Genomic DNA, 26,761 nt, shown 5'->3' on the forward strand with positions numbered 1-26,761 from the left:
AGCCTTTAACTGTGTGGATCATAAGAAGCTGTGGAAAATTCTGAAGGAAATGAGAATATCAGACCACCTGACCTGCCTCTTGAGAAATCTGTGTGCAGGTCAGGAAGCAACAGCACTGGACATGGAACAACAGACTAGTTCCAGATAAAAGGAGTACGTCAAGGCTATATTTTGTCACCCTGCTTGTTTAACTTATATGCAGAGTACATCATGAGAAAAGCTGGGATCATGATTGCTGGGAGAAATATCAATAACCTCAGATATGCAGATGACACCACCCTTATGCCATAAAGTGAAGAAGAACTAAAGAGCCTCTTGATGAAAGTGAAAGAGGAGAGTGACAACGTTGGCTTAAAGCTCAGCATTCAGAAAACTAAGATCATGGCAGCCGGTCCCATCACCTCATGACAAATAGATGAGGAAACAGTGGAAACAGTGACAAACTTTATTTTCTTGGGCTCCAAAATCTCTGCAGGTGGCAACTGCAGCCATGAAATTAAAAGACACTTGCTCCTTGGCAGTAAAGTTATGACAAACCTAGACAGCATATTAAAAAGCAGAGACATTACTTTGCTAACAAAGGTCCATCTAGTCAAAGCTATGGTTTTTCCAGTAGTCATGTATGGATGTGAGAGTTGAACTATAAAGAAAGCTAAGCACCGAAGAATTGATGGTTTTGAACTGTGCTGTTGGAGAAGACTCTTGGACTTCTTGGAATTGACGGTCCCTTGGATTGCAAGGAGTTTCAACAAGTCCATCTTAAAGGAGATCAATCCAGAGTTTTCAAAGAAAGGACTTTTGCTCAAGCAGAATCTCTCAGTCACCTGATGCAAAGAACACACTCATTGGTAAAGACCCTGATGCTGGGAAAGATTGAAGGCGAGAGGGGAAGGGAACGACAGAGGATGAGATGATTGGTTGGCATCATTGTAACAGTGGACATGAGTTTGAGTAAGCTCTGGGAGTTGGTGATGGACAGGGAGGCCTGGTGTGCTGCAGTCCATGGGGTAGCAGAGAGTTGGACACGACGGAGAGACTAAACTGAACTGAACAGAACTTAGCGTCTAACCACCAGGGAAGAACAGGCTTAGAGTAGGTAGTAACAGAGATAGTTAAAAGGGACGTTTTAGAGCTAGAGTATTTGAGTGAATAATTTCATGGAAGAAGTGAGTTAAGAAAGAGTAGACTAGGATGAATTGCAGTATTCTGACCTTGAGCAGTTGCAACAAAAAGAATAAAATACTTAGGAGTATATCTACCTAAAGAAACAAAAGACCTATACATAGAAAACTATAAAACACTGATGAAAGAAATCAAAGAGGACACAAACAGATGGAGAAACATACCGTGTTCATGGATTGGAAGAATCAATATTCTCAAAATGGCTATTCTACCCAAAGCAATCTATAGATTCAATGCAATCCCTATCAAGCTACCAACGGTATTTTTCACAGAACTAGACCAAAGAATTTCACAATTTGTATGGAAATACAAAAAACCTTGAATAGCCAAAGTAATCTTGAGAAAGAAGAATGGAACTGGAGGAATCAACCTGCCTGACTTCAGACTCTACTACAAAGCCACAGTCATCAAGACAGTGTGGTACTGGCACAAAGACAGAAATATAGACCAATGGAACAGAATAGAAAGCCCAGAGATAAATCCACGAACCTATGGACACCTTATCTTTGACAAAGGAGGCAAGGATATACAATGGAAAAAAGACAACCTCTTTAACAAGTGGTGCTGGGAAAGCTGGTCAACCACTTGTAAAAGAATGAAACTAGAACACTTTCTAACACCATACACAAAAATAAACTCAAAATGGATTAAAGATCTAAATGTAAGACCAGAAACTATAAAACTCCTAGAGGAGAACATAGGCAAAACACTCTCCGACATAAATCACAGCAAGATCCTCTATGACCCACCTCCCAGAATATTGGAAATAAAAGCAAAACTAAACAAATGGGACCTAATGAAACTTAAAAGCTTTTGCACTACAAAGGAAACTATAAGTAAGGTGAAAAGACAGCCCTCAGATTGGGAGAAAATAATAGCAAATGAAGAAACAAAGGATTAATATCAAAAATATACAAGCAACTCTTGAACCTCAATTCCAGAAAAATAAATGACCCAATCAAAAAATGGGCCAAAGAACTAAACAGACATTTCTCCAAAGAAGACATACAGATGGCTAACAAACACATGAAAAGATGCTCAACATCACTCATTATTAGAGAAATGCAAATCAAAACCACAATGAGGTACCATTACACGCCAGTCAGGATGGCTGCTATCCAAAAGTCTACAAGCAATAAATGCTGGAGAGGGTGTGGAGAAAAGGGAACCCTATTACACTGTTGGTGGGAATGCAAACTAATACAGCCACTATGGAAAACAGTGTGGAGATTTCTTAAAAAACTGGAAATAGAACTGCCATATGACCCAGCAATCCCACTTCTGGGCATACACACTGAGGAAACCAGATCTGAAAGAGTCACGTGCACCCCAATGTTCATCGCAGCACTGTTTATAATAGCCAGGACATGGAAGCAACCTAGATGCCCATCAGCAGATGAATGGATAAGGAAGCTGTGGTACATATACACCATGGAATATTACTCAGCCGTCAAAAGAATTCATTTGAACCAGTCCTAATGAGATGGATGAAACTGGAGCCCCTTATACAGAGTGAAGTAAGCCAGAAAGATAAAGAACATTACAGCATACTAACACATATATATGGAATTTAGAAAGATGGTAACGATAACCCTATATGCAAAACAGAAAAAGAGACACAGAAATACAGAACAGACTTTTGAACTCTGTGGGAGAAGGTGAGGGTGGGATGTTTCAAAAGAACAGCATGTATACTATCTATGGTGAAACAGATCACCAGCCCAGGTGGGATGCATGAGACAAGTGCTCGGGCCTGGTGCACTGGGAAGACCCAGAGGAATCGGGTGGAGAGGGAGGAGGGAGGGGGGATCGGGATGGGGAATACGTGTAAATCTATGGCTGATTCATATCAATGTATGACAAAACCCACTGAAATGTTGTGAAGTAATTAGCCTCCAACTAATAAAAAAATTAAAAAAAAAAAAAAGAAAATAACAGTGGGAGAACTGGCATTATTTTTTTTACTGTTTTGTTGGGTGGAGAGTATGGAAATGAGGGAAAGACCAGGTTCAACCCTTTTAAGTTTTGTTAGGGTGTGACTCCCACCACTTACTTAAGTGTCATTGTTCTGATTGCTATGGTATAAATAAAAGTTGTTTTTTTTTTAATTTCCTTTTAAAACCTTGTTTCAGTAGCTGTTTATTTTGTGTCTTATTCATTCTTTCAAGGATAATTAGTTAGATGTTTGTGATATCTGTATTGGAGCTCTCTGTGTTAATCAATAGCATAGTTTTCACAACACTTGGGACAGGTATTTTAATCTATTTTGCATATGGAGAGGAGGCACAGAGAGTGTAACTGTTGTTCTGGAGATCACATTGCTAATATATAATGTAACCAGACTTTGAACATAGATTTTCCTAACTCCCAGAGCCCATGAAAGTACTTGATAGTCTCAGAGACTAGTTAATAGCCTGAGTCTAGAATATGGAGTGCTGATTAGTAGTAGAAGAGTGGGAGAAGACAAAAATCTATATTTTCGAGCTATAATTTTGAAGCATCTTAAAGAAGTTTGGTAGGAAGGAAGACAGGAAGGTGCTGTAGAGGTTAGAGTGAAAAGAATAGAGTTGGTAGGATGGCTAAGGAGTCAGTGTTTGAGGATTTATAAATTGGGAATCAGTTACTGTTATAGAAATTCATTATGAACCTTTGAATATGATGAATATAAAAATGTTTAGAACACTAGAATTTTGAGTAGTGGCATAAAAAAATTACAGTAGAAGGGGGCACATATGAAGATGGACTTTCTTATAGCTTTGACAATGGGCCCTTTTCTGTGGTTATGACAATCTAAACATAAAAATTCTTGTTCCTTTTGGCCTAAGGGATTATCTCAAAAGTTTGTCCTTAGTTTCATAATAAATATATTATTCTTTTGGTTAGGGTATTTTTGTTTTAAAAGGGTGAGAAAGTCCTAAGGGCTTTAATTATGAATTCTGGATTCCAAAAAGACTGCAGAATTGCACTTAAATAACATTAAATCTTTCAGAAAATACAGTAGGTTTTTTGTTGGCTTTTAATACTTGACTAAACACAGGTCAACATCTGAGCTAAGCCAGTAACCAGGATAGATAAAAGACCAAATAATTGTTATAGAAAATTCTTTTCTTTCTTTAAAGCTCTTATACCAGTCTGATTCATTGTATCATGAATGAGACTCGCCTCATCTGATGTTTTCAAAACTGTAATCCACTTTTAGTGTTTTTCTCTCTCTTTTTTTTTAAAGAAAGAGATTTGTATTACTTGTGATTATGATTTGCATCTATTACATTGCCATTACCTTTGCTTTCTAAATTAAAAAAATGAAATAGGTTATTTGAGTTTCATTAAAATTCATAAAAATTTTAATAAGCATAAAATAGAAATGATCTATAACAGATCAGTTTTACTTAGAATTTAACTCTACTGTTTCTAATTTCTATTTAATGAGAAGTTTTAATCAGCCCATTGTCTAGCTTGGTGATAAATTGTAATTTTTTTAAAATTGCTCTAAATATTCTAATAAAGTTCTACATAGGATATCAATTTGATTAACTTAACTTCTCAGTAGATTCATACCATAAGAAACAAAGATTACTTTTTTCCCTGTAGTTTCTCATTTGCTTACTTTGCCTTTCTAAATAATTCAGTTTTGTAATTATAAAGGTCATTTAAATCAATCTGTATTTATAAAGATAATTATAAATATAAGCATTGATTTCTTATTTTAGTTTTTTGAGATGTGATTGATATGCGATATTATATTAGTTTCAGGTGTACAGCTTAGTGATTCCATATTTTTATGTATTATGAAGTGATCATGGCAGTAAGACCAGTTATCATCCATTACTATAGAAAGTAATTACAGTATTATTGACTATACACACTCCAGTACTATTACCTGGAAAATCCCATGGATGGAGGAGCATGGTAGGTTACAGTCCATGGGGTCGCAAAGAGTTGGACACGACTGAGCGACTTCACTTCACTGACTATGTTCCCTATGTACATTATATCCCTGTGACGTATAACTTATTTTGCACTGAAGTTTGTACCTCTTTATCCACTTTACCTGTTCTGTCTGTCTCTCCTATACCTGTATTGGTTTATTTTTTTCCTCTTGTAATATTTTAGCAAGCATTTCTTGAGCTCTTAGCAGATGAGATGTTTCTTTTTTTAGTAGATTTTATTTTTTAGAGCAGTTTTAGATACACAGAAAAATTAAATGAAACATGCAGAGAGTTCCCTTATACCTCTTGTACGTCACATACACACAGACTCCGCCACTATTTGCATACTCACCTGAATTACAAATTTGTTATAATCAGTGAACCTACATTGACATATTGTTATCTCCCAAGGTCTATAGTTTACATTAGGGTTTACTCTTGATGTACATTTTATGGGTTTGGATAACTATATAATGACATGTATCCTCCATTGTAGTTTTGTACAGAATAGTTTTACTACCCTGAAACACCTCTGTGTTCTGCTTATTTGTCCCTTCTTCCCCTCAGTCCTTGGCAACCACTGATCTTTTTACTGTCTCTGTAGATTTGCTTTTTTTAGGGTGTTGGTTGAAATCATACAGTGTGTAGCCTTATCAGTTGCCTTAGTAATACACATTTAAGGTTCCTCTATGTCTTTTCATGGTTTGATGCGCTGTGCTCAATGGTGTCTGACTCTTTGTGACCCCATGGACTGTAGCCCGCCAGGCTCCTCTGTCCATGGGATTTTCCAGGCAGGAATACTGGAGTGGGTTGCCATTCCTCCTCTGGAGGATCTTCCTGACCCAGAGATTGAACCTGCATCTTTGGCATCTCCTGTATTGGCAGGCAGATTCTTTACCACTGCACCATCTGGGCTAACCCTTTGATAGCTTATTATTATTTGGTGCTTAATAATATCTCATTGTCTGGCTATACTCTAGTTTATTTATCTACTCAGAAGACTGAAGGACATCTTGGTTGTTTCAGCAGTGATGAATAAAGTTGCTGTAAACATTCATTTGCAGGCTTTTGTGTGGACATGGTTTTTAACTCCTTTGGATAAATACCAAGGAGTGTAGTTGCAGGCATTGTATGTTGTCTTATCATACTTGTTATTGTATGATAAGAGTGTGTTTCATTTTGTAAGAAACTCTCAAATTGCCTTCCAAAGTGCTATGCCATTTTGCATTCCCACTGCAGTTTATGAGTGTTCCTGTTGCTCCACATCCTTGCCAGCATTTGATGTCATCATGTAGGAGCATGGATTAAAGCAGATTATTTAGGGTAGATCAAACCTGCTTATAGGTCAAGCTAGAGGAAGCAGTTGTAAGTAATTGGAGGAGGAATTGAAGGGCTAATAATAGAAGCATAAAGATTAGAGAAATCCAAGGGAGATCTGAACTGAATTATGGAATAGGAGAGACAGTGATGAGGACCCTTCTTCAGATGAGCTTATATTAACACTGAAAGGGGTATGGCAGTGGGTAGTACTTTAAAATATGAATTTATATTCATATAAATAAAAAACATTTTTTTGTTCAGAGTTATAATAACCTTTAAATTTGCATATGTAAACTTAGAAGGGAGCTAGGCATTTATAATTAAAATCACTTTGAATTAGAATTTTAAAAAGATATTTCTAACTTACGGAAAGTTTATCTTCCTTCTGAACACGTTTCAGTGGCTTCTCTTACTCACTATTTCAGTCTTCAGTTTTGGAGCCAGATTATCCTTTACCTTCCCTGTTAGGTTTCTACTCTTATATATTTCATACTTTTCCAGATCTAGACTGTATGGGAAATGATTAGTCTTATGTCCAGCTATGTTGAAGATTAGAATAAAACCTGTTTTTGTTGGATAGTATTTTTTACTCCTTTGGATAATTTTTCTGTTTTTGGAGCTTAGATTCTTTTCAGTATTGATTCTGACTAGTGTAGTAGATTTCAGGCTTACTTTTTTATTTAAAAAATTTAAGCAATCTTTTTTATACTTTTAAAGTTAAAATGGGCAATATAAAATTCAAATCCACTGTGACTATGGCGAGCACATATCTTAGATTTTTTTAAGAGTATTCAGGTCTTTAGATAGTCTGTGTGATAGTCTGACAGTCTTTCCTTATATTTGGTTCAGAAAATCATAGTTGCTGAACTAGAACTAGTTTCTATAAAGTAGGGGGTCAGTAAAAAGATACAAATGGAGCTGAAAGGAAGGACAACCTGATGAACTAAGAAATCATTGTGATGGATATTTGGTTTTTATTATCTTTGCAAGATGCATGTTGAAACTGTATTTCATGTCACTGTTTCTTTTCTCATGCAGTTTTCAACTTGACCAACAATGTGGATTTGGACAATACCAAGAAGAAAATGGAGATATACCAAAAGGAAAACAAAGATGTCATTCAGAAAAATAAGTTAAAGCTGGTTGGTGCCAAGTATTTTCTTCTTCTTTTGTATTAGAAACTAATGCTTCCACCTGATCCTTTAAAAAGCTTTTTCTAAACCTAGTTGTATTTACAAAGAATTTAGCTGAAATTAAGGCCAGAAATACTAGTATATTTATATAAGCATATAGGTATGAGGCACACATTACTATAGCAAAAACAGTTTTGATGGCATTAGTAAAATATATTCTATAAAAAATAAAATATATTCGATAAAGGAAAAATAATTGTATGCATGCAGAGATTTAATTATCTAATACAGTTTAGCTGTCGTTTCTTCAGTGTAGTTTGGGTTTCTAGTTTTGGGGAAAGTGAGATAATTGTTTTTAAGGTGCTGTACCAGGAATTTGTAATCATTGGTAAAAATGATATAGGTATGTTTGGATTACATAACTTGAATGTTTGGATTACATAGCTTATATTTTCATCTTGTACTTAGAAAGATTTACTTGTTATAGTCTTCAAGTGTTTCATTAAGGCACTTCTTTCCTGCAATAAAACTCTTGAGGAATTGACATTTTATTCTGTTCATATCCACCCTGGCTTCCTTAGAAAGGTGTCTCATTTCTGAGAGCATCAGTATGCTATAAAAATTACTCTCTTTGCCCAGTAGCCTTCTCTGGGTACATCAGAAGATACATGCACAATAGGTATGCCTGGGTAACTTGGTGCATTAACTCTGTTTAACTGAATAAGGTTGTTCTTTTCAAGTGAGTGCTTTTTTCATTTATAGTTTTAAGCTAGAAAATAATACTGAGAGTTTAAATGAAAGAATGATCTAATTTTAGGCTGGTTATATTATTTTAAAGTAGGAATTTCTAATTAATGAAAACTTTATAATGATAGGTTATTGAATACAGTTGACCCTTGAACAACACAGGTTTGAATTGTGCAGGTCCACTTAACACCTGGATTATTTTCAGTAGTAAATACTACTATACCACATGTTGAGAGATTGAGTCCTTGGTTGCAGAACCTCAGACACAGAGGGAACTGCTGATAAGGAGTGCAGACTAAACTATACATGAATTTTCAACTGTGCCAAGGACCAGCATGCCTGATACCCCATTTGTATAATGATCAACCTGTACTTTGTTTAATGCATGTTAGAGTGACCACATTTATTCTTCATGTTAGCGTTTAGCATCTGGATCTGTTATAACTTAGTGTTTTGGTCAGTAATTCATTATCATTTATTAATTGATCATTCTATGATGAGCATTTTATTTATTAGTGATACGTAGCTATTTGGTGTTGGCATAAATACAGACATAGGACCATTTTTTAAGATGGTGCAAGTTCATGTGTGTCAGTAACTATGGTGTCTTTGGGTAGAGCCCAGTTCTGAAGTGGCCCAAGGAATGTGGACTATATGAATGATGCTTTTACTATCCAGAGGTAGCAACTTGCCTTTAATATCTTTGTGAATGTTGAAGTCTCACTGTTCCAACAACATCAGAATTGTATCAAAAAAGGGGAAAAAACTAATCTCTTGTATAATTAGGCACATAAGATGACCCGTTTCTGACAGAGAAACTATTACTGGGTTTACTGTGGAAGCTGAAGCTGCAACACTTTGGCCAACTGATATGAAGAGCCAACTCATTGGAAAAGACCTTGATGCTGGAAAAGTTTGAGGGCAGAAGGAGAAGTGGGTGACAAAGGATGAGGTGGTTGCATGTCGTCATTGACTCAATGGACATGAGTTTGAGCAAACTCTGGGAGATAGTGAAGGACAGGGAAGCCTGGCATGCTGAGGACCATGGGGTCACAAAGAGTCAGACATGACTCAGCGACTAAACAGCAGCAGCAGCAGCAATAACAGCAACATACATTTCAAAATAATCACCATTAGAAGTCAAGTTACCATTATGGTTGTATGGTTACCATCATGATACAAAGATACTGTATTTTTGTTGACTATATTCCCCCACAGTGGGAATTTCGTACCCGTGACTTATTTATTTTGTAAATGGAAGTTCATACTTAAATCTTTCTCACCTATTTCTTTCATTCCCCATCCCCCTTCCTCCCAGCAACCTCCTGTTTGTTCTCTGTATCTGTGAGTGTTTTGTTATTTTTGGTTACTTGTTTTGTTTTTTTGATTCCAAATATAAGTGAAATCATACAGTATTTGTCTTTGACTTTTTTAATTTTAGCATAGTACCATCTAGGTCAATCCAAATGGCAAGATTTCATTCTTTTTTGTTAATGTCTGAGTAATGTTTGATTTTATATATTACATCTTTTTTTATCCATTCTCCTGTTGATGGGTACTTAAGGTGCTTCTGTTATCTTGGCTTATTTAAATAATGCAGAAATGAATGTTGAGGTGCATGTATCTTTTCAAATAAGTGTTTTGCTTTTCTTTGGATAAGAACCCAGAATTGCTTGATTGTATTGTAGTTCTATTTCTAATTTTTTGAGGAACCTTCTTGTTTTCCGTAGTGCCTGCACCAATTTACATTCCTAGGGTCCCCTTCTCTCCACATTCTTTCCAATGTTTGTTATTTGTTGTCTTTTTGATGATGACCATTCTGACAGATGTGAGGTGATATTTCATTGGTTAGTAATTAAAGCTCAACATTCAGAAAACTAAGATCATGGCATCTGGTTCCATCACTTCATGGCAAATAGATGGGGAAACAGTGGAAACAATGGCTGACTTTATTTTTCTGGGCTCCAAAATCACTGCAGATGGTGATTGCAGCCATGAAATTAAAAGTCTCTTGCTCCTTGGAAGGAAAGTTATGACCAACCTAGACAGCATATTAAAAAGCAGAGACATTACTTTGCTAACAAAGGTCCGTCTAGTCAAGGCTGTGGTTTTTCCAGTGGTCATGTGTGGATGTGAGAGTTGGACAATAAAGAAAGCTGAGCGCAGAAGAATTGATGCTTTTGAACTGTGTTGTTGGAGAAGACTCTTGAGAGTCCCTTGGACTGCAAGGAGATCCAGCCAGTCCATTCTAAAGGAGATCAGTCCTGGTGTTCATTGGAGGGCCTAATGTTGAAGCTGAAACTCCAATACTTTGGCCACCTGATGCAAAGAGCTGACTCATTTGGAAAGACCCTGATGCTGGGAAAGATTGAAGGCAGGAGAAGAAGGGGACGACAGAGGATGAGATGGTTGGATGGCATCACCAACACAATGGACATGGGTTTGGGTGGACTCTGGGAGTTGGTGATGGACAGGGAGGCCTGGCGTGCTGTGGTTCACGGGGTCGCAAAGAATCGGACTGAGTGACTGAACTGAACTGAACTGATGGTTAGTGATTTTAAGCAATTTTTCCTATGCCTTTAGGCCATCTGTGTATCTTCTGGAAAAATGTCTCTTCAGGTTCTTTGCCCATTTTTTAATCAGATTATTTGTTTTTTGATGTTGAGTTCTATGAGTTGTTTTTTTTTTTATGTTTTGGGCATTAACTTCTTACCAGATTTATTGTTTGCTACCCATGCTACCCGTTTGACATGGGTAGATGTCAAAGAGCATGCTACCCATGTTGTCTTGTAAGAGTTTTATGGTTTCAGGTCTTACACTTAATTCTTAGATAATCCCTTTTGAGTTTATTTTTGTCGATGGTGTGAGAAAGTAGTCCTGTTTAATTCTTTCACGTGTAGCTGTCTAGTTTTTCCAAAACCATTTATTGAAGAGGCTTTTTCTTGTTGTATATTCTTGCCTCCTTTGTCATGGATTAATTGCCCATATAAGTGGGTTTACTTCTGGGCTCTCTATTCCGCATTGATCTCTGTGTCTGTTTTTGTACTAGTACTTTGTTTTTTTAAAGACTGTGTTTTTGTATTGTAGTTTGAAATCAGGTAGTATGATACTTTGAGCTTTGTTGTTCTTTTTCAAGATTGTTTAGGCTATTCAAGGTATTTTATGTTGCCATACACACAAAAAATTATTCTATTTCTGTAAAAATTGTGGTTGGTATTTTGATAGGGATTGCACTGAATTTGTAGATTGTGTTGGGTAGTATGGCCATTTTAATACTACTAATTCTTCATGAGCAGAGTATATCTTTCCATTTGTTTGTGTTGTCTTCAGTTTCTTTTGTCAGTGTCTTACAGTTTTCTTTTTATAGGTCTTTTACTTCCTTAGATTACTTCCTAGGTATTTTATTCTTTTTGATGCAGGTGTAAATGAGATTCTTTTCTCTTTCTGATAGTTTGTTGTTAGTGTATAGAAATGCAGCAGATTTTTATAGATTAATTTTTTATCCTGCAAGTTTACTGAATTTATCGGTGAGTTCTAATAGGTTTTTTGGTGGCATGTTTAGAATTTTGTATATATAGTATCATGCCATCTTCAAATATTGACAGTTTTTCTTCTTCCTTTCCAGTTGGAATTCTTTTTCTTTTTTGTTTGATTGCTGTGGCTAGGACTTCCAATACAGTACTTCCAATACTTTTTTAAATAAAAGTGGCAAGAGTGAGCATCCTTGTCTTGTTCCTGATCTTAGAGGAAATGCTTTCAGCTTTTCACTGTTGAGTATAATATTAGTTATGGGCTTGTCATATTTGGCCTTTATTGTTTTATGTTCATTCTGTGCCCACTTTGTTTAAAGTTTTATCATAAACGAATGTTGAATTTTATCAGAATCCCTTTTTACATCTACTGGGATGACTATATGCTTTTTATTTTTCAATTTATAAATGTGGTATGTCACATTGATTGATTTGTGGGTATTGAACCATCCTTGCATTCTTGGTATAAATCCCACATGATTATGGTATATGATCCTTTTAATGTATTGTTGAATTTGGTTTTGCTAATATTTTGTTGAAGAGTTTTGCATCTATGTTCATCTTAACTGACCTTTTTCATCTTCTCTCCTACCTATTTCTCCTATTATGTTCTTTATCTAAGTTGTTCAGGCCATATCTGGTTAGTCTTCATATACTGTTTTTTAAAAAACTTTATTAGAAATTGAAACATAATTGTTCTACAGTGTGCCGGTTTCTGCTGTATAATAATCAGTCATAATTGGAAAGAGTGTATATGTCAATGCTACTTTCTTATTTGTTCTACCAAATATATGATGTTTGTTTTTCTGACTTATTTCACTGTGTAGAGTAGGCTCTAGCTTCATCCACCTCATTAGAACTGACTCAAATTTGTTGCTTTTTATGGCTGAGTAATATTCTATTGTATATATGTACCATATTTTCTTTATCCTTTCATCTGTTGATGCATATCTGGCTTGCTTCCCAGTCCTGACTATTGTAAATAGTGCTGCAATGAACATTGTGGGTATATGTGTCTTTTTGAATTGTGGTTTTCTCAGGTTATATGCCCAGTAGTGGAATTGCTGGGTCATATGGTAGTTTTATTCTTAGTTTGTTAAGGAATCTCCATACTGTTCTCCATAGTGGCTGTATCAATTTACATTTCCACTAACAGTGCAGTAGGGTTCTCTTTTCTCCACGTCTTCTCCAGCCATTATTGTTTGTAGTTTTTTGATGATGGCCATTCTGATTGGTGTGGCTTCCCTGGTGGCTCAGTCAGTAAAGAGTGTGCCTGCAATGTGGGAGACTTGGATTCAATCCCTGGAATGGGAAGATCCCCTGGAGAAAGAAATGACTACCCACTCCAGTTTTCTTGCCTGGAGAATTCTATGGACAGAGGAGCCTAGTGGGCTGCAGTTCATGGGGTCACAAAGAGTCGGACACAACTGAGTGACTTAACGCTTTCACTTTCATTTTGAGTGGTGTGAGATGATACCTCATTGTAGTTCTGATTTGCATTTCTCCAGTAATGAATGATGTTGAGCATCTTTTCACGTGTTTATTGGCCATCTATATGTCGTCTTCGGGGAATCATATACTGTTGGTAGTCTTCCCTTATGGTCTTTCAAACCTAGTTCCTCCTCTTAATTATAGTATTATTACTTTACATAGTATTCATTATTTCTTACTTGAGTTATTGAAATATTCATCTGAGTCTTCCTGTCTTCAGTCTTGAACCCCAGTGTTCTGTATTCTTCACTGCTTCTAGTCATCTTTCTAAATTCTTTGTCTTACCAGTTGCCTTAGTATGGCATAAATGCACCCCTTAGTATGGTATGGTCAATTCTCCATCATCTGCCTTTCGCAGGCCTCTCCAGCTTTGTCAAGAGCTTTCCCCAACTTCATACTTAATGACTTGGTCATACCAAGCATTCTAGCTTGATCGTGTCTTTGTACCTTTGTTTTCTCTGCCTAAATGACTCTTCCACTCTGCAGTGGGGTTAAATACCTACTGTTTGAAACCTGCTCAGCCTTCATGTATTACTTACCTAGGGCTGTTTAAAACAAATTACCCAAAACTGGTGATTTCTAACAATGAAATTTGTCTCTTACAGGAACAGGCTTCTGTAAGCTAGAAGTCTGAAGTCAAGGTGTCATCAGGTCATGGTCTCTCTGAAAGCTCTAGGGAGGAATCTTTGTTTCTTTTAGCATCTTTGGCATCACTCTGATCTCTGCCTCTAACTTCCCATGGCCTTCTCCCTGTGTGTCTGTATCTAAGTTTCCAGTATTACCTATCTTAACTTGGTTACATATGCAAAGACCCTATTTCCAAATAAGGTCACATTTATGGTTACCATGGGTTAAGAACTTCAACATGTATTTTGGGGGCACACATTCAACCCATAACACTCTGAAATCTTTTCTAACTCTACCTGTCCTCCATCATAGCACGGGGAATTAACCACTCCATTAATTTTGCCACCACCATACTCTGTGTAAACCTATCACTTGTTTGACTTATTGCTGATATAACACTTTTATTTTGAGACATCCTTTTCTGCTTATGAACCTACTGTCTAGTAATTCACTTTTCCAGCCTTCATATCTTACCCCCTAACTTTGTACATTTATTCCTAGTAGTTTTTTTAGATCAAGTTTGAATTTTCTTCTCCACTGGGTGCCTGAGTTAGAATAGCAATCTCAGTAATAGAGGTTTTTAAAATTATAGGGGAGAAATGCTACTTGAACTTAGCAACTGACTTAATTTAAGGGGGATGGGGTTGAGGGAGAAGTAATAAAGATGACTTTGAGGTTTCAATTTGAGTTGACCGAGAGGTGGGTGTGCAATTAGCAGAAATCAGGAATACAGGAGGGTGATCACCTTTAGGAAACCAAATGCTGAACTTAATTTTGGATATACTGAGTTTGAATTATAAGGGAAATATTTTTTTCATTTGGGAGTCTTGTTTATTTCTGGGAGTTTATCTGATTTGTGAATTGATATAACCTTAACAGAGATTAACAATATGTAAATATTATTTTACATAAAAATATACTTTTCTGTGAGGTCTCTGTTAATTCATGTTAGTGATTCCAAAACATATTATACTGTCTCCCTCTATTCTGTATTTGCCTCAAGGTGCCATAAATTCTCAGTATTATGTTGAATTAAAAAAAGGTATTGCATTTTTAAGAGCAGCAGTCAAGGATTTAAAATAAAGCCATTAAGATATTACTGTATTTCTCATTCATAAAACTTAAAGAACAGAGCCGGTATAATACTGCTTTTAAATATGACTTAGGGTTGGAATAAATTTCAGAGTCTGGAAGTATTTAATATTTCTAAGAAACTTCATAAAAGGGAAGTAATGTAGGACTGTAGTTCATTCTCTCTACATATTAGCTTTGGATTTTGAATTTTTTAGTCCACAGAGAGGAAGGACCCTTGAAATTTATATGCTTGTGTTAGAAAATAACTTCAGCTTTTCATAACTTACCTTAAATGAATGCTGTTTGGAACTCAAGCATCAGAAAGACTTATTTTAACTTGGGGTAAAGATGCTAAGTACTATGATAACTTTTCATTATCTTATGTATTTTGAAAATTGTTTCTATTAAATGAACCAGTCTTTTATATGGAGTGTTTCAATTAATAGTTTTATATGGAGATGATCTGTTTGTTGTTGTTGGGTTTTTGTTTTGCTTTCTTTGTTTAATCTAAATAAAGTCGTCTTAAGCAGTTTTCACATTCCTGCGGCTGGGATAAGTGTACTTTGTTTAGATTTCATTTAGTGCTAGATGTCATTCTCTTTAATAGTAACATGTCTGCGTGAAAGAAAACTAGTTCTTTTAAAGTGGAGCTGCTGCTGCACTATTAAACAGTTAGTGACTAGAGCAATTTATACTTTGAAAAAAGGTAGTATGGAGTATGATATAGACTTAGTTTTGGTCACTAAATTTATTTCATGCCATATATAAATGTTACTGTTTCAGACTCGGGAACAGGAGGAATTGGAAGAAGCTTTAGAAGTAGAACGACAGGAAAATGAACAAAGACGACTATTTATACAAAAAGAAGAACAAATGCAACAGATTCTAAAAAGGAAGAATAAGCAGGCTCTTTTAGATGAACTGGTATGTATTAATGTTGATTGTGATAAAAACATTTGTCTTCAGGGTTTATCTTTCCTGTTATACTGGGTGATGGTATTTAAATGGCATTTCTATGGTTTGTACTCATGTGTTCACCTTCTGTTCCTTTATTTTATTTATTTATTTCAAGGATTGACTTACGTGTTGGCTGTGCTGCGTGTTGGTTGCTGCCTGTGGGCTTTCTCTAGTTCTGACACGTGGAGGCTGCTCTTCGTTGTGTTGCGTGGCCTTCTCGTCGCAGTGGCTTCTCTTGTTGCATAGCACCGCCTCTAGGCTCGCAGGCTGCAGTAATTGTGGCACATGGGCTTCCTTGTTCTGCAGCATGTGGGATCTTCTCAAATCAGAGATTGAGCCCATGTCCCTTGCATGGGAGGCAGATTCTTAATCACTGAACCTTCAAGGAAGCCCCTATTTATTTATTTTTTTAAATGTTTGTTAATATCCATTTTATTTTCAGATAACAGAGTAATACTATAATTAACATAAGCCAGTTTACTATTAATGGAGTGTTGATGTGTTTCTCAGCTTACTGACTAAAACATGTTTTCAGAGCACTTTTCTCCTGATTGCTACTGATTTTCTAATAACTAGCTCATTTTCAAGCATTTTGGCTTCATGCTGAAGTTTTAGTGACTGGTTACTCTGTGAGAACTGTATTTTGTATTTTTGCATGGGGAAAATACATTTGAAAGAAATGGTAATGTCTTGCAAGTTATTGGTGTTTTCTAGTTGTTAGTTCCCCAGGTAGTCAATATTATTAGATAATAGCAGGGATTACAACCAAGGTTTATGAAATGTTTCATGGATTTGAGAATATATTATTTGATGCTTATAAACCAATGTGATACTGATGAAATCGCAACATGGAAATTGTCCTTTCTGGTAAAGGCTTTTTACATTCTTCCTTTCCCCTTTCTAGCTATGTAATTAGTGTCCGTGTGTTGTTAACATACTTAACTCTTCAGTTTACTAGTTGCTATGCTGTTTGTTATTCTGTGACCAGTGAATGTATGTGTGTATATTTTTTTACTGTGCTTTTGCCCTAAAAGCATTTAAGCCACATAACCAGGAATAAAAAGAGAAAGCAAGATTATGTATTAGGTTGGTACAAAAGTATTTATGGTTTCAAACCATGAATTTTAAATCATTTTAACTAGGCTCAAACACATCTTTATTAATCAAAATAGGAACCATTACAATCAACACGTTTTTGCCAACGACAGATAAGTTTATTTATTCCTATAGCATAAAAATCCCTGCTTTGGGATTTGATGAACTCTTAGAAATCATTTTCTGCCTCCTGCTGGTTGTGGCAGTGTTTTTCCCTGCAAAAAATTGTCAAGATGCTTGAAGAAATTGTAGTCAGTTGGTGAGAGGTGAAGTGAAGGTGGCGGATGAGGCAAAACGTTATAGCCCGATTTGTTCAACTTTTGAAACTTTGCTGTGTGACATGTGGTGGGCCGTTGTGGTGGAGAATTGGACTCATTCTGTTGACCAATGCTGGCTGCAGGCATTGCAGTTTTTAGTGCATATCATCGATTTGATCAGCACTTCTCTGATGTAATGGTTTCACCAGGATTCAGAAAGCTGTAGTGAGTGGGTCATACTGGCAGCAAACCTTCAGTGACCATGATCTTTTTTTGGTGCAAGTATTTGGCTTTGGGAAGTGCTTTGAAGCTTCTTCTTGGTCCAGCTGCTGAGCTGGTCATCACTGGTTGTTGGATAAAATCCACTTTTCCTCTCACATCACAATCTGATCGAGAAATTGTTCATTGCTGTTGTGTAGAATAAGAGAAGATGACACCTCAAAATGACATTTTTTTTTATTTTTGGTCAGCTCATGAGACACTCACTTATCAAGCTTTTTCACCTTTCCAAATTGCTTCCAATGCTGAACAGCCATAGCGTGGTCAAAGTTGAGTTCTTTGGCAACTTCTCATGTGGTTTTAAGAGGATCAGCTTTGATGATGCTCTTGGTTATTGTTAACTTCTAATAGCTGGCCACTGTACTCCTCATCTTCAGGTCTCTCCTCTCCTTTGCAAAACTTCTTGAACCACCACTGCACTGTACATTTGTTAGCAGTTCCTGGGTCAGATGAGTTGTTACTGTTGCAAGTTGTCTCTGCTGCTCTACAGTCCATTTTGAACTCAAATAAAAAAAAGTTGCTCAAATTTTCTTTTTGTCCAGTGTCATTTCTGTAGACTAAAATGCAAGTGATGTCATTGACAAAAAAATGTAAAGTGAGAAATGCACATTAAAATGATGTATAACATAACTACATTTATTTAAAGATGTATTCCAGTACCAGACAACAAATTCAACAATGTAAAACTGCAATTACTTTTGCACCAACCTAATAAATTAGAAGTAGGTGAGAAAGTAAGGGCCTTAGTGAAGCTTAGACAGTAAATGCTTATCATAAACCCTATCTACTTTGTATGAGTGGAACATAAATTTGATTCTAAAAATGAGGACAAGGAATTCCCTGGTGGTCTAAATGGTTAGGATTCGGCACTTGTGTCATGGCCCTGGTTCAGTCCCTGATCAGGAAGTAAGATCCCACAAACCACACGGCGTAGCCCAAAGCAAAAAAATGAAAATAGCAATGTATAGCATGGAAGATTTTTTTTTGTTGTTAGTAACTTCCATTAATTTTTTTGAAACTATTAAGTGGAAGTTGTGGCTTTAACAGTTGAAATGATACATACTGTGTGTTACATTTTTTGTGGACGTGTTGCTTGTGAGAAATTAAAAACTTGAAAGAATGAATTCGTAAAGCCTCATGTTACAGGTTTGTTTATTTTGAAAGGTTCTTTCTCTCATCATTTTATATATAGAGGAAGATGATTTTCTTTCCTTTGTACATTATTAATGCTTTCCTCTATACATTAATTCCAAATACTGAACTTAGATTTAAGACAAATATACACTCTAACTTTCTAAAAATGTTCCATTTATTATTAAGAATTTTTAGTTTTTATTTTGAGATTAGCTAGTTTTGCACAGCAATTATTTTTGTATATTCTTTTTATCTGTAGTCTTTTAGCACGAAATTTTGGTGCCTCATTGAGCTGCTTTTGGCTCTTGAGCTGCAACTGCCAGTGTTGTACATTGTGTATAATCTGGAGTTAATATTGGTTTTTGTTAAGAACTGCCCTCCCTTTCCTGTTTTCTTCACCTGCAAGTCATTACTGTGCATACTTTCTTCACTATTTAGATCATGTAACATAGTGGTTAAATAATCTTTAACAATTTACTGTATTCATTAGAACAATTAATTACAACAGATTGGTTTGAATACCAATTCAATTTGAATTTCTGGTTTTCGTTTTCAAATTTATTTTTAAAGATTGTTACTTTAACTTTTGAATATTTATTAAAATTTTTTTGTTAAAATGTTAACATCCATTTCATCCTTGTTGACTAATTGAAAGAATTCATTAAATTTCTTTTTATTTTCCTGAATCTTTATTAAGTATATAAAAGAATGCATTGTGTTTTTTCTACGTATGTTCACATGTTAAATTTTATTTAGAAAGACTGCATTGTAAATATATCTAGTACCTTAAATCTTAAAATGATTCTCTGGATCTAATTTAGACAACTAGTATAAGTACTCCTTATTAGTTTTTCTTCTCCTGTTTTTGGTCCTTATGCTAAAAGTCACTTTTTAACCTTTTAAAAAAGTGTTGGCATTACATTATACTCTATGTGACAGAATTTTAATGTTATGGTCTTAATCTTTATGACTTAAAATGTTGCCTAAAAAGTCCATTTATTTAATCCTAACTGTAAATTCAGGATTTTTTTTTCTAAAAGCTATTTGAAAAAAGATTTTTAAATAGGTCCTGACTTATTAAATCTTTTTATATTCCTGTTAGAAAATTCTCTTCATATTATGTCTTAAATTTTGCTAGGGCTAATACTGTCAAATGCAGTAGCTTATTTTTATTAGAATATTGTTTGCCAGATGGCTTGCTCAAAGTCAGTTAAAATAATCTTTCAAAATGGTCATTATAAAGCTTTTAATGAGTATTACAGGTAGTCTTAATTAAAATTTCTTTAAATATTGAGCATTGTACCTTCAGGCTATTAAATAGCTTAGGGAACCTTTCAGGGTAAAAATGGAAAGCTAAGAATGAAATATTGGGTTGGCCAAAAAGTTCATTTGGGTTTTTCCATAAGATACTGTGGGAGAGCCCAAATGAACTTTTTGGCCAACCAAATAACTTGAAAGGCTGAATCTGCATTCTCTGTATTCCTAAAAGCATGTATATTTCCCATAATTTATTTTACTCTATAGATTTTGTTGATGTGCGAGCTCCTACTTATTTCTTTCTTAACATTTATAAGATTTTCAGACTCCAAAGTTTTGATTGCTAACGTAGAGTATAGCAGATTTGAAGTAAATTGTATTGCCTTTGTATCAAAATTAGTTTTAGATTTCTAGAATACTTATTTTTATTAAATTTCAGTTCTTTTACCAATACATTTTAATATTCTGGTTCTTTTATAGGAAAGTGAAACCAGGATTAAAACAGGCATAGTATTGATTAGCAGCTTTTTTTGAAGTGCACATATTATTTTACTTTTATGTAAGAACTTTTACCTTTTAGAGTAAGTACTAGGTATGGAATTTGAATTCACTTACAGTATTAATTAGGAAGCAATGATTTAGCTTTTTAGCCAAGAAAATTTATTTTTCTTCTGTTAGTTTTTACATATGAAAAGATAGTAAGAGATTTTAAAAGATACTTTGGGCCACTGCCCTTTTAAAATGTCCTTTAAGTAAACATTTTATTACAAAATTCCTAATGGAAATCTTGAATAGCTGCAGGAATTCACAGTAATGCCATACTTCCCAAGCCACCAGGAAAGTCCCAATACTATGATTAATGTATTACTAATGCTTTGTTGTAGAATATGAGAGGTATTCAAGTATATTCTAGAATTTTATTCATTCTCCTTCATTATTGCTAAAACCAAGTCTTAAGAATTTTGCTGCTTACTAAAAGTTGTGCATTATAAATAAAATTTGTGTTTTTCCATTTCCTTTGAAAGTTTTCATCTTTAAAACATTTGCTTTTGCAAACCACTTCTGTTGCAAAGTTTTGAAAAACAGATTTATTTTAGGATGATGCTGTTGAAATAATTGGCTTGTTATTTGAATTTCTTCTGTACTGTAACCTTTAAACAAGTCTTTTAAATATATCCATTAGCCATATTTGTGCCCCAAAATATTAAGTTGTTGGATTTGGAAAGAAAATGAGGTTCTACTATATCTTCACTTTTATATTATAAAATGTTTAACAACATAGTTTTTTCAGGATTAAATTCTGGGTAGTTACTATTTTAAAAATCTGTTAGACCATTTGATGACTTTATTTTCATAGGTCACCTTGGTATAGGAGATAGAAATATATTTGCACCTTTCTTTCTGTTTACTGATATAGAGAGCAGTGTGTCTCTTTGTGTATGTTTGTGTATGATCTCCTTCCTTCCTGGTTTCCTTCTGCATGTGTTTCTGTGTTCTTATTTCACTGACATCTCAAAAGGGAAAATGACTTGGATACATTTAGTTTAGATCTTAGCTGTGTAGCACTTTAAACATGTAAGAAGACTTCATTTTAAATAGGATAAATAGCAGTTTACATATAAAAGTTAGTTATTTGATGATGTTATTAATATGTGTGTATGCAGATTTGTGTAGATAGTGGCCCTGTTTTAGTATCAATATATTAAAAATGTTTACTATTATTTTGCAAATTAAAAAATTTAGACTTAATTTATAAAAATAAGTAATAAAGGAGAAAATAAATGTACTTTTGGTTGTACTTAACAATCATTCCATTGTACAAAAAACAGAACAAGGATCATTTCCAAACGGCCTCAGGTGAAATCTAATGGGAAACAATTTCAAGCTAGTCTGAATTCACTGGTTAAAAGAATGTGTCTTAGATAAACATCTGATCTAGGTTATAGTACTTTGTACTACTCTCTTTGTGATTAGCTTCTAATTTTTTTTATTTTAATAAATATATGGTTGGTTTCACTAGATGAAATAAGACCCTATTATATTGTCTTTAATGTGGATTCTATAAAAATCCATTTTTGTAGGTTATTTTGATTTATGAGTCTAAAACAGCCTTTTCTTATTATGGAATGTTAAAGTCTTTTGTAAAGTGTTCTCCATAAAGTGAATATTTAGGTTGACATCAAGTGCTTATGGAAAGGCATAATTTAAAATAAAAGACTGGTTGCTCTTTAGTTTTTTCTTTTTAACTTTCACATTGCACTTTAACTTCTCTTACAGGAGAGTTCTGATCTCCCCGTTGCTCTGCTTTTGGCTCAGCATAAAGATAGATCTACCCAATTGGAAATGCAAATTGAGAAACCTAAACCTATAAAACCAGGGACGTTTTCCACAGGCATCAAAATGGTAAGCTCTAATTTTATTGTTTATTGGGAAGATATATGTCAAATATTACACTTTTTAACTTTATATTGACTTTTACAGATAAACTGGAAGATTCAACTATTTAAGATGTGTCTGATCTAGGCTACATGACTAGAAATAAAAATATGTGCAGTATAAGAAGAAAGTGAAAAATAATAATTTACAGAGTATGCAACACAGTTTTGTTCTATATAATATTGAGTTTGCATGTGTTTTATTATCCTGTGTAAGTTTTTAAGCTTGTGGTATAGAAAAACATTTCTTAAAATGCAGACTTCTGGTTTCTGGTATGGCATGTGAGAAGCTTGGAAATTGCCATTCCAACCTGACAACAAATAAAACTTAAAATCCACTGAAAAATCACCAAGTTTTTTAGTACAGAGAGGTCACACAGCAAGCCACTGCCCTTAAAATTGGAGAGACCAGTAGAGACTACAGTGAATCACAGCTCACTAGAACAGCAGCCTTGCTGGGAACCAGTGCTGGTGTAGGGAAACCTGAATTGGCTCACAAATTACTGGAGGCTCAGTATGGGCAACTCTTAAGAGTTAAAAACTCCAGGGGAAATGAATCATCAGAGGCCCCACACTTTTTGTGTCTTACCTGTTGTGTCTCAACCAGAATCTCTCAGTGTATATCAGAAAAATCCCCTCTTGCTTTTGATAGATGAAGGAAAAAAGGGGAACCATTTTAAGATGTGCCAGAGCATTCTGTTCTTCCTAACAAGATTTGCCCTCTAGGATAAACTATTTTACCAGAGTCTAACTGAGTTTTATCAGAGCTTAACTGATGTGGGTGAAGGGAAATACCCAACTATAACTGCTCCAGTCTTAAATGTTGAAGAAGGGAAATATACAACTTCAGTTCGCTCTAACCATCCTGCCCCACCTGGTGGCAGGGAGATTGAGAAGTGTGTGTGAAGTTCACAGGCCAGAAACACAGGCTTTCTAAAAGACTGAGACCTTACTATAGGACTAGGACTATAAATTGTTCTATCATCCCTGATACCGTCAGTTCAGTTCAGTCACTCAGTCGTGTCCAACTCTTTGCGACCTCATGGACTGCAGCATGCCAGGCTTCCCTGTCCATCACCAACTCCTGGAGCTTGCTCAAACTCAGGTCCATTGAGTTGGTGATGTCATCCAACCATTTTATCCTCTCTCGCCCCCTTCTCTTCCCGCTTTCAATCTTTCCCAGCATCAGGATCTTTTCCAGTGAGTGCGTTCTTTGCATCTGGTGGCTGAAGTATTGGAGTTTCAGCTTCAGCATCAGTCCTTCCAATGAATATTCAGGACTGATTTCCTTTAGGATGAACTGGTTGGATCTCCTTGCAGTCCAAGGGACTGTCAAGAGTCTTCTCCAACACCACAGTTCAAAAGCATCAGTTCTTCAGCAGTCAACCTTCTTTATGGTCCAACTCTTATGTCCATTAATGACTACTGGAAAAACTATAGCCTTGACTAGATGGACCTTTGTTGACAAAGTAATGTCTCTGCTTTTTAATATGCTGGCTAGGTTTGTCATAGCTTTTCTTCCAAGGAGCAAGCGTCTTTTAATTTCATGGCTGCAGTCACCATCTGCAGTGATTTTGGAGCCCCCCAACATAAAGTCTGTCACTGTTTCCACTGTTTCCCCATCTATTTGCCATGAAGTGATGGGACCAGATGCCATGATCTTAGTTTTCTGAATGTTGAGTTTTAAGCCAGCTTTTTTCACTGATACCTTACATTACTAAATACCTGTTTACAACAGTTTGTTTTACCCAGTGTGTCATGTCTGGCTGTCAAGGAAAAAAAAATTGCAAGATATACTTGCAAAAAATAAAGGCAGAAGATGCAGTTGGAAGAGACAGAGCAAGCATGAGAATTAGATATGACGGGGGAGTTGGAATTATCAGACTGGGAATTTGAAACAGTTAACTGTGATTAATATGCTAAGAGTGCTAATGGATAAAGTAGATAACGTGCAAGAACAGGTGGGCAATATAAGCAGAGAGATGGAAATTCTAAGAAAGAACTGAAAAGAAATGCTAGAGAAAAAAGAAATACAAACACTGACAGAAGTGAAGAGTGCTTTTGATGGCTTATTAATAGATTGGACATGCATGAGGAAAGAGTCTTTGAGCAAGAGGATATATCAGTAGAATTCTTGAAAACTGGAAACCAAAGAGAAAAAGCCTGGGGGGAATAAAAGCCCAGAACAGAATATTGCAAGGACTGTGGGATGACGACAAAAGGTACAACACAAGCATTCTGGCAGTACCAGAGAAGAGAGAAAGGAACAGAAGAAATATTTGAAACCGTAACAACTGAGAATTTTCCTGAATGAATGTCAGATACCAAACCAAAGACCCAGAGAGCTCAGAGAACATCAAGTAGGATAAATGGCAAAAAAAGTCCCTGTACATAGGGATAATATTTTCAAATGACAGAAAATTGAAGATAAAGAAACAAAAAAATCCTGAGGAAGCTCCTCCTATAGAGGAGCAAAGATAAGAATTATATCTGGCTTTTCCTCAGAAACCATACAAATAAGAAGAGAGTGGAATGAAATATTTAAGGTATTGAGAGAAAAAAGCCACGAGCCTAGAATAATGTACTGTGTAAAAATTATACTTTAAAAGTAAAGGAGAAATATTCATGTCAATGTATGGCAAAAGCCACTACAATATTGTAAAGTAATTAGCCTCAAACTAATAAAAATAAATGAAAAAAAAAAAGTAAAGGAGAAATAAAGATCATCAGAGAAAAACAGAATTTTTTGCCAGTGGATAATTTTTGCAAGAAGTGTTAAAAGAGGTTCTTTAGAGGCTAGGAAGGTGCTATAGATGAGAAATCCAGAAGAAAAAGCATTGCAGAAGAAATGAATGAAGATAAAATAAAACTTTTATTTTTCTTGTGCTTAATTGCTCTAACAGATAACAGTTTAAAATAATAGCAACACTGTTTGACTATGTTTGCTTATGTGTGTATATGTGTATATACACATGTATACTTATTCACACATGTCCTTATATATAAGTGAAATGAATGACAGTGATGATACAAGGGATGGGAGGAAGCAATTAGAATTATTTTGTTATTATAAGGTACTGACACTAACTAACCATGGTTCTACTACTCAGCTATTGTTTTTGAGTTTTAAAATTGCCTACTTTGTTTGTCATATGTTTGCCAGCTAATTAGATTTATAAACACCTTGAGGACAGAAGCTGTATATTTTAACTTTGTTTTGTATAATTGTGGTTATGTGGGCACCTGAAAAATAGAAAATATTCATGGTCTATTTTAAGCTTACAAATGTAGGAAGTATGAGCAGATCTTTACATAATGTAAAGGAACACACTACTCATTAAGGAATTACCAAAGCTTTTGAACTAAGAAGAAAGTGTAGAGGAAAGAAAATGGGCTTCGAAAGACTAGGATACAGTGGGATTAAATACCAGCTTCATCATTCACTAGATGTGTATCTATGGGTAAAATGTTAAAGTTGAGATAATTGTAGATTTATATGATTTGGATGATTAAAATATGTATATAAAATGCTAAACCAAGTGCAACAGTCATTTTACAAGTAATGCTTTTTGTTGTTATTATAGTTTAAATGTCTAAGTGAATTACAATCTCTTTACATTGTATAATTTAAGTAATACATATTTTTAGGCTTCTTGAATTTTGGGGAATTTTATGATAAATTTGGCATATTGATATCCTGGAAATCTGTGGCATTGCTTTGACCATAGTAGTGTGTTCTACAATTTTTTACAATTTATTTTTTAAATTTACATACAACAAAGGTCATTCTTTGTGATATATAGGATCTTGCCAGATGCAGGACAGTATAGCGATCATAAAATCATAATGTAGAGCAGTTCCATCACTCCTCAAAATTCTTTCATGTGGTTGTTTCCTTGGTTATGATTATCAACAAGGCTGTTTAAGCATTTGCTTACAGTTGTGTAGGTAAGTTTTAATTTGTTGTGGGTAAATACTACTAAGAATGAGATTGATGATTTATATATGAGAAAGATATATTTAGCTTTGTAAAAAATTTCCAAACTATTTTTTAAAGTGCCTGTACCAGTTTGCATTCCTATCAACACTGAGTATTCCAGTTGCTCTGCATCCTCAGCATTAAGAATTTTAGTATTTTAGGCATTCTGAACAGGTGTATAGTGGTATCTCATTATGGTTTTTAATTTGCATTTCCCTGATGACTAATGTTGTTGAGCACCTTTTTGTGTGATTATATTTCATTTGACCTTAGTATTTAGCTTAATATATTAGATATCTTTCCAGATAGTGTTGTGACCTTGTTATTATTTTCTT

At 35.0% G+C, this 26,761-nt stretch overlaps 1 protein-coding gene across 5 annotated transcripts in view; it reads left to right on the top strand.

The window, feature by feature from the left end:
- MNAT1 (MNAT1 component of CDK activating kinase) overlaps positions 1-26,761 on the top strand; it is a 198,824-nt gene that overhangs the window by 49,464 nt on the left and 122,599 nt on the right. For all 5 annotated transcript variants that reach the window (XR_006270094.1, XR_006270093.1, XM_043472237.1 and 2 more), the window contains exons 4-6: positions 7,470-7,573; positions 15,817-15,957; positions 22,290-22,415. Coding sequence is in view for 3 of the 5 variants with exons in the window: in XM_043472237.1 (XP_043328172.1) it covers positions 7,470-7,573; positions 15,817-15,957; positions 22,290-22,415 (371 nt within the window). In the remaining 2 variants the exon portion in view is untranslated. The remainder of the gene's footprint in view (positions 1-7,469; positions 7,574-15,816; positions 15,958-22,289; positions 22,416-26,761) is intronic.

The sequence above is a fragment of the Cervus canadensis genome, chromosome 6, assembly GCF_019320065.1.
Source record: "Cervus canadensis isolate Bull #8, Minnesota chromosome 6, ASM1932006v1, whole genome shotgun sequence".
Taxonomy (NCBI): domain Eukaryota; kingdom Metazoa; phylum Chordata; class Mammalia; order Artiodactyla; family Cervidae; genus Cervus; species Cervus canadensis.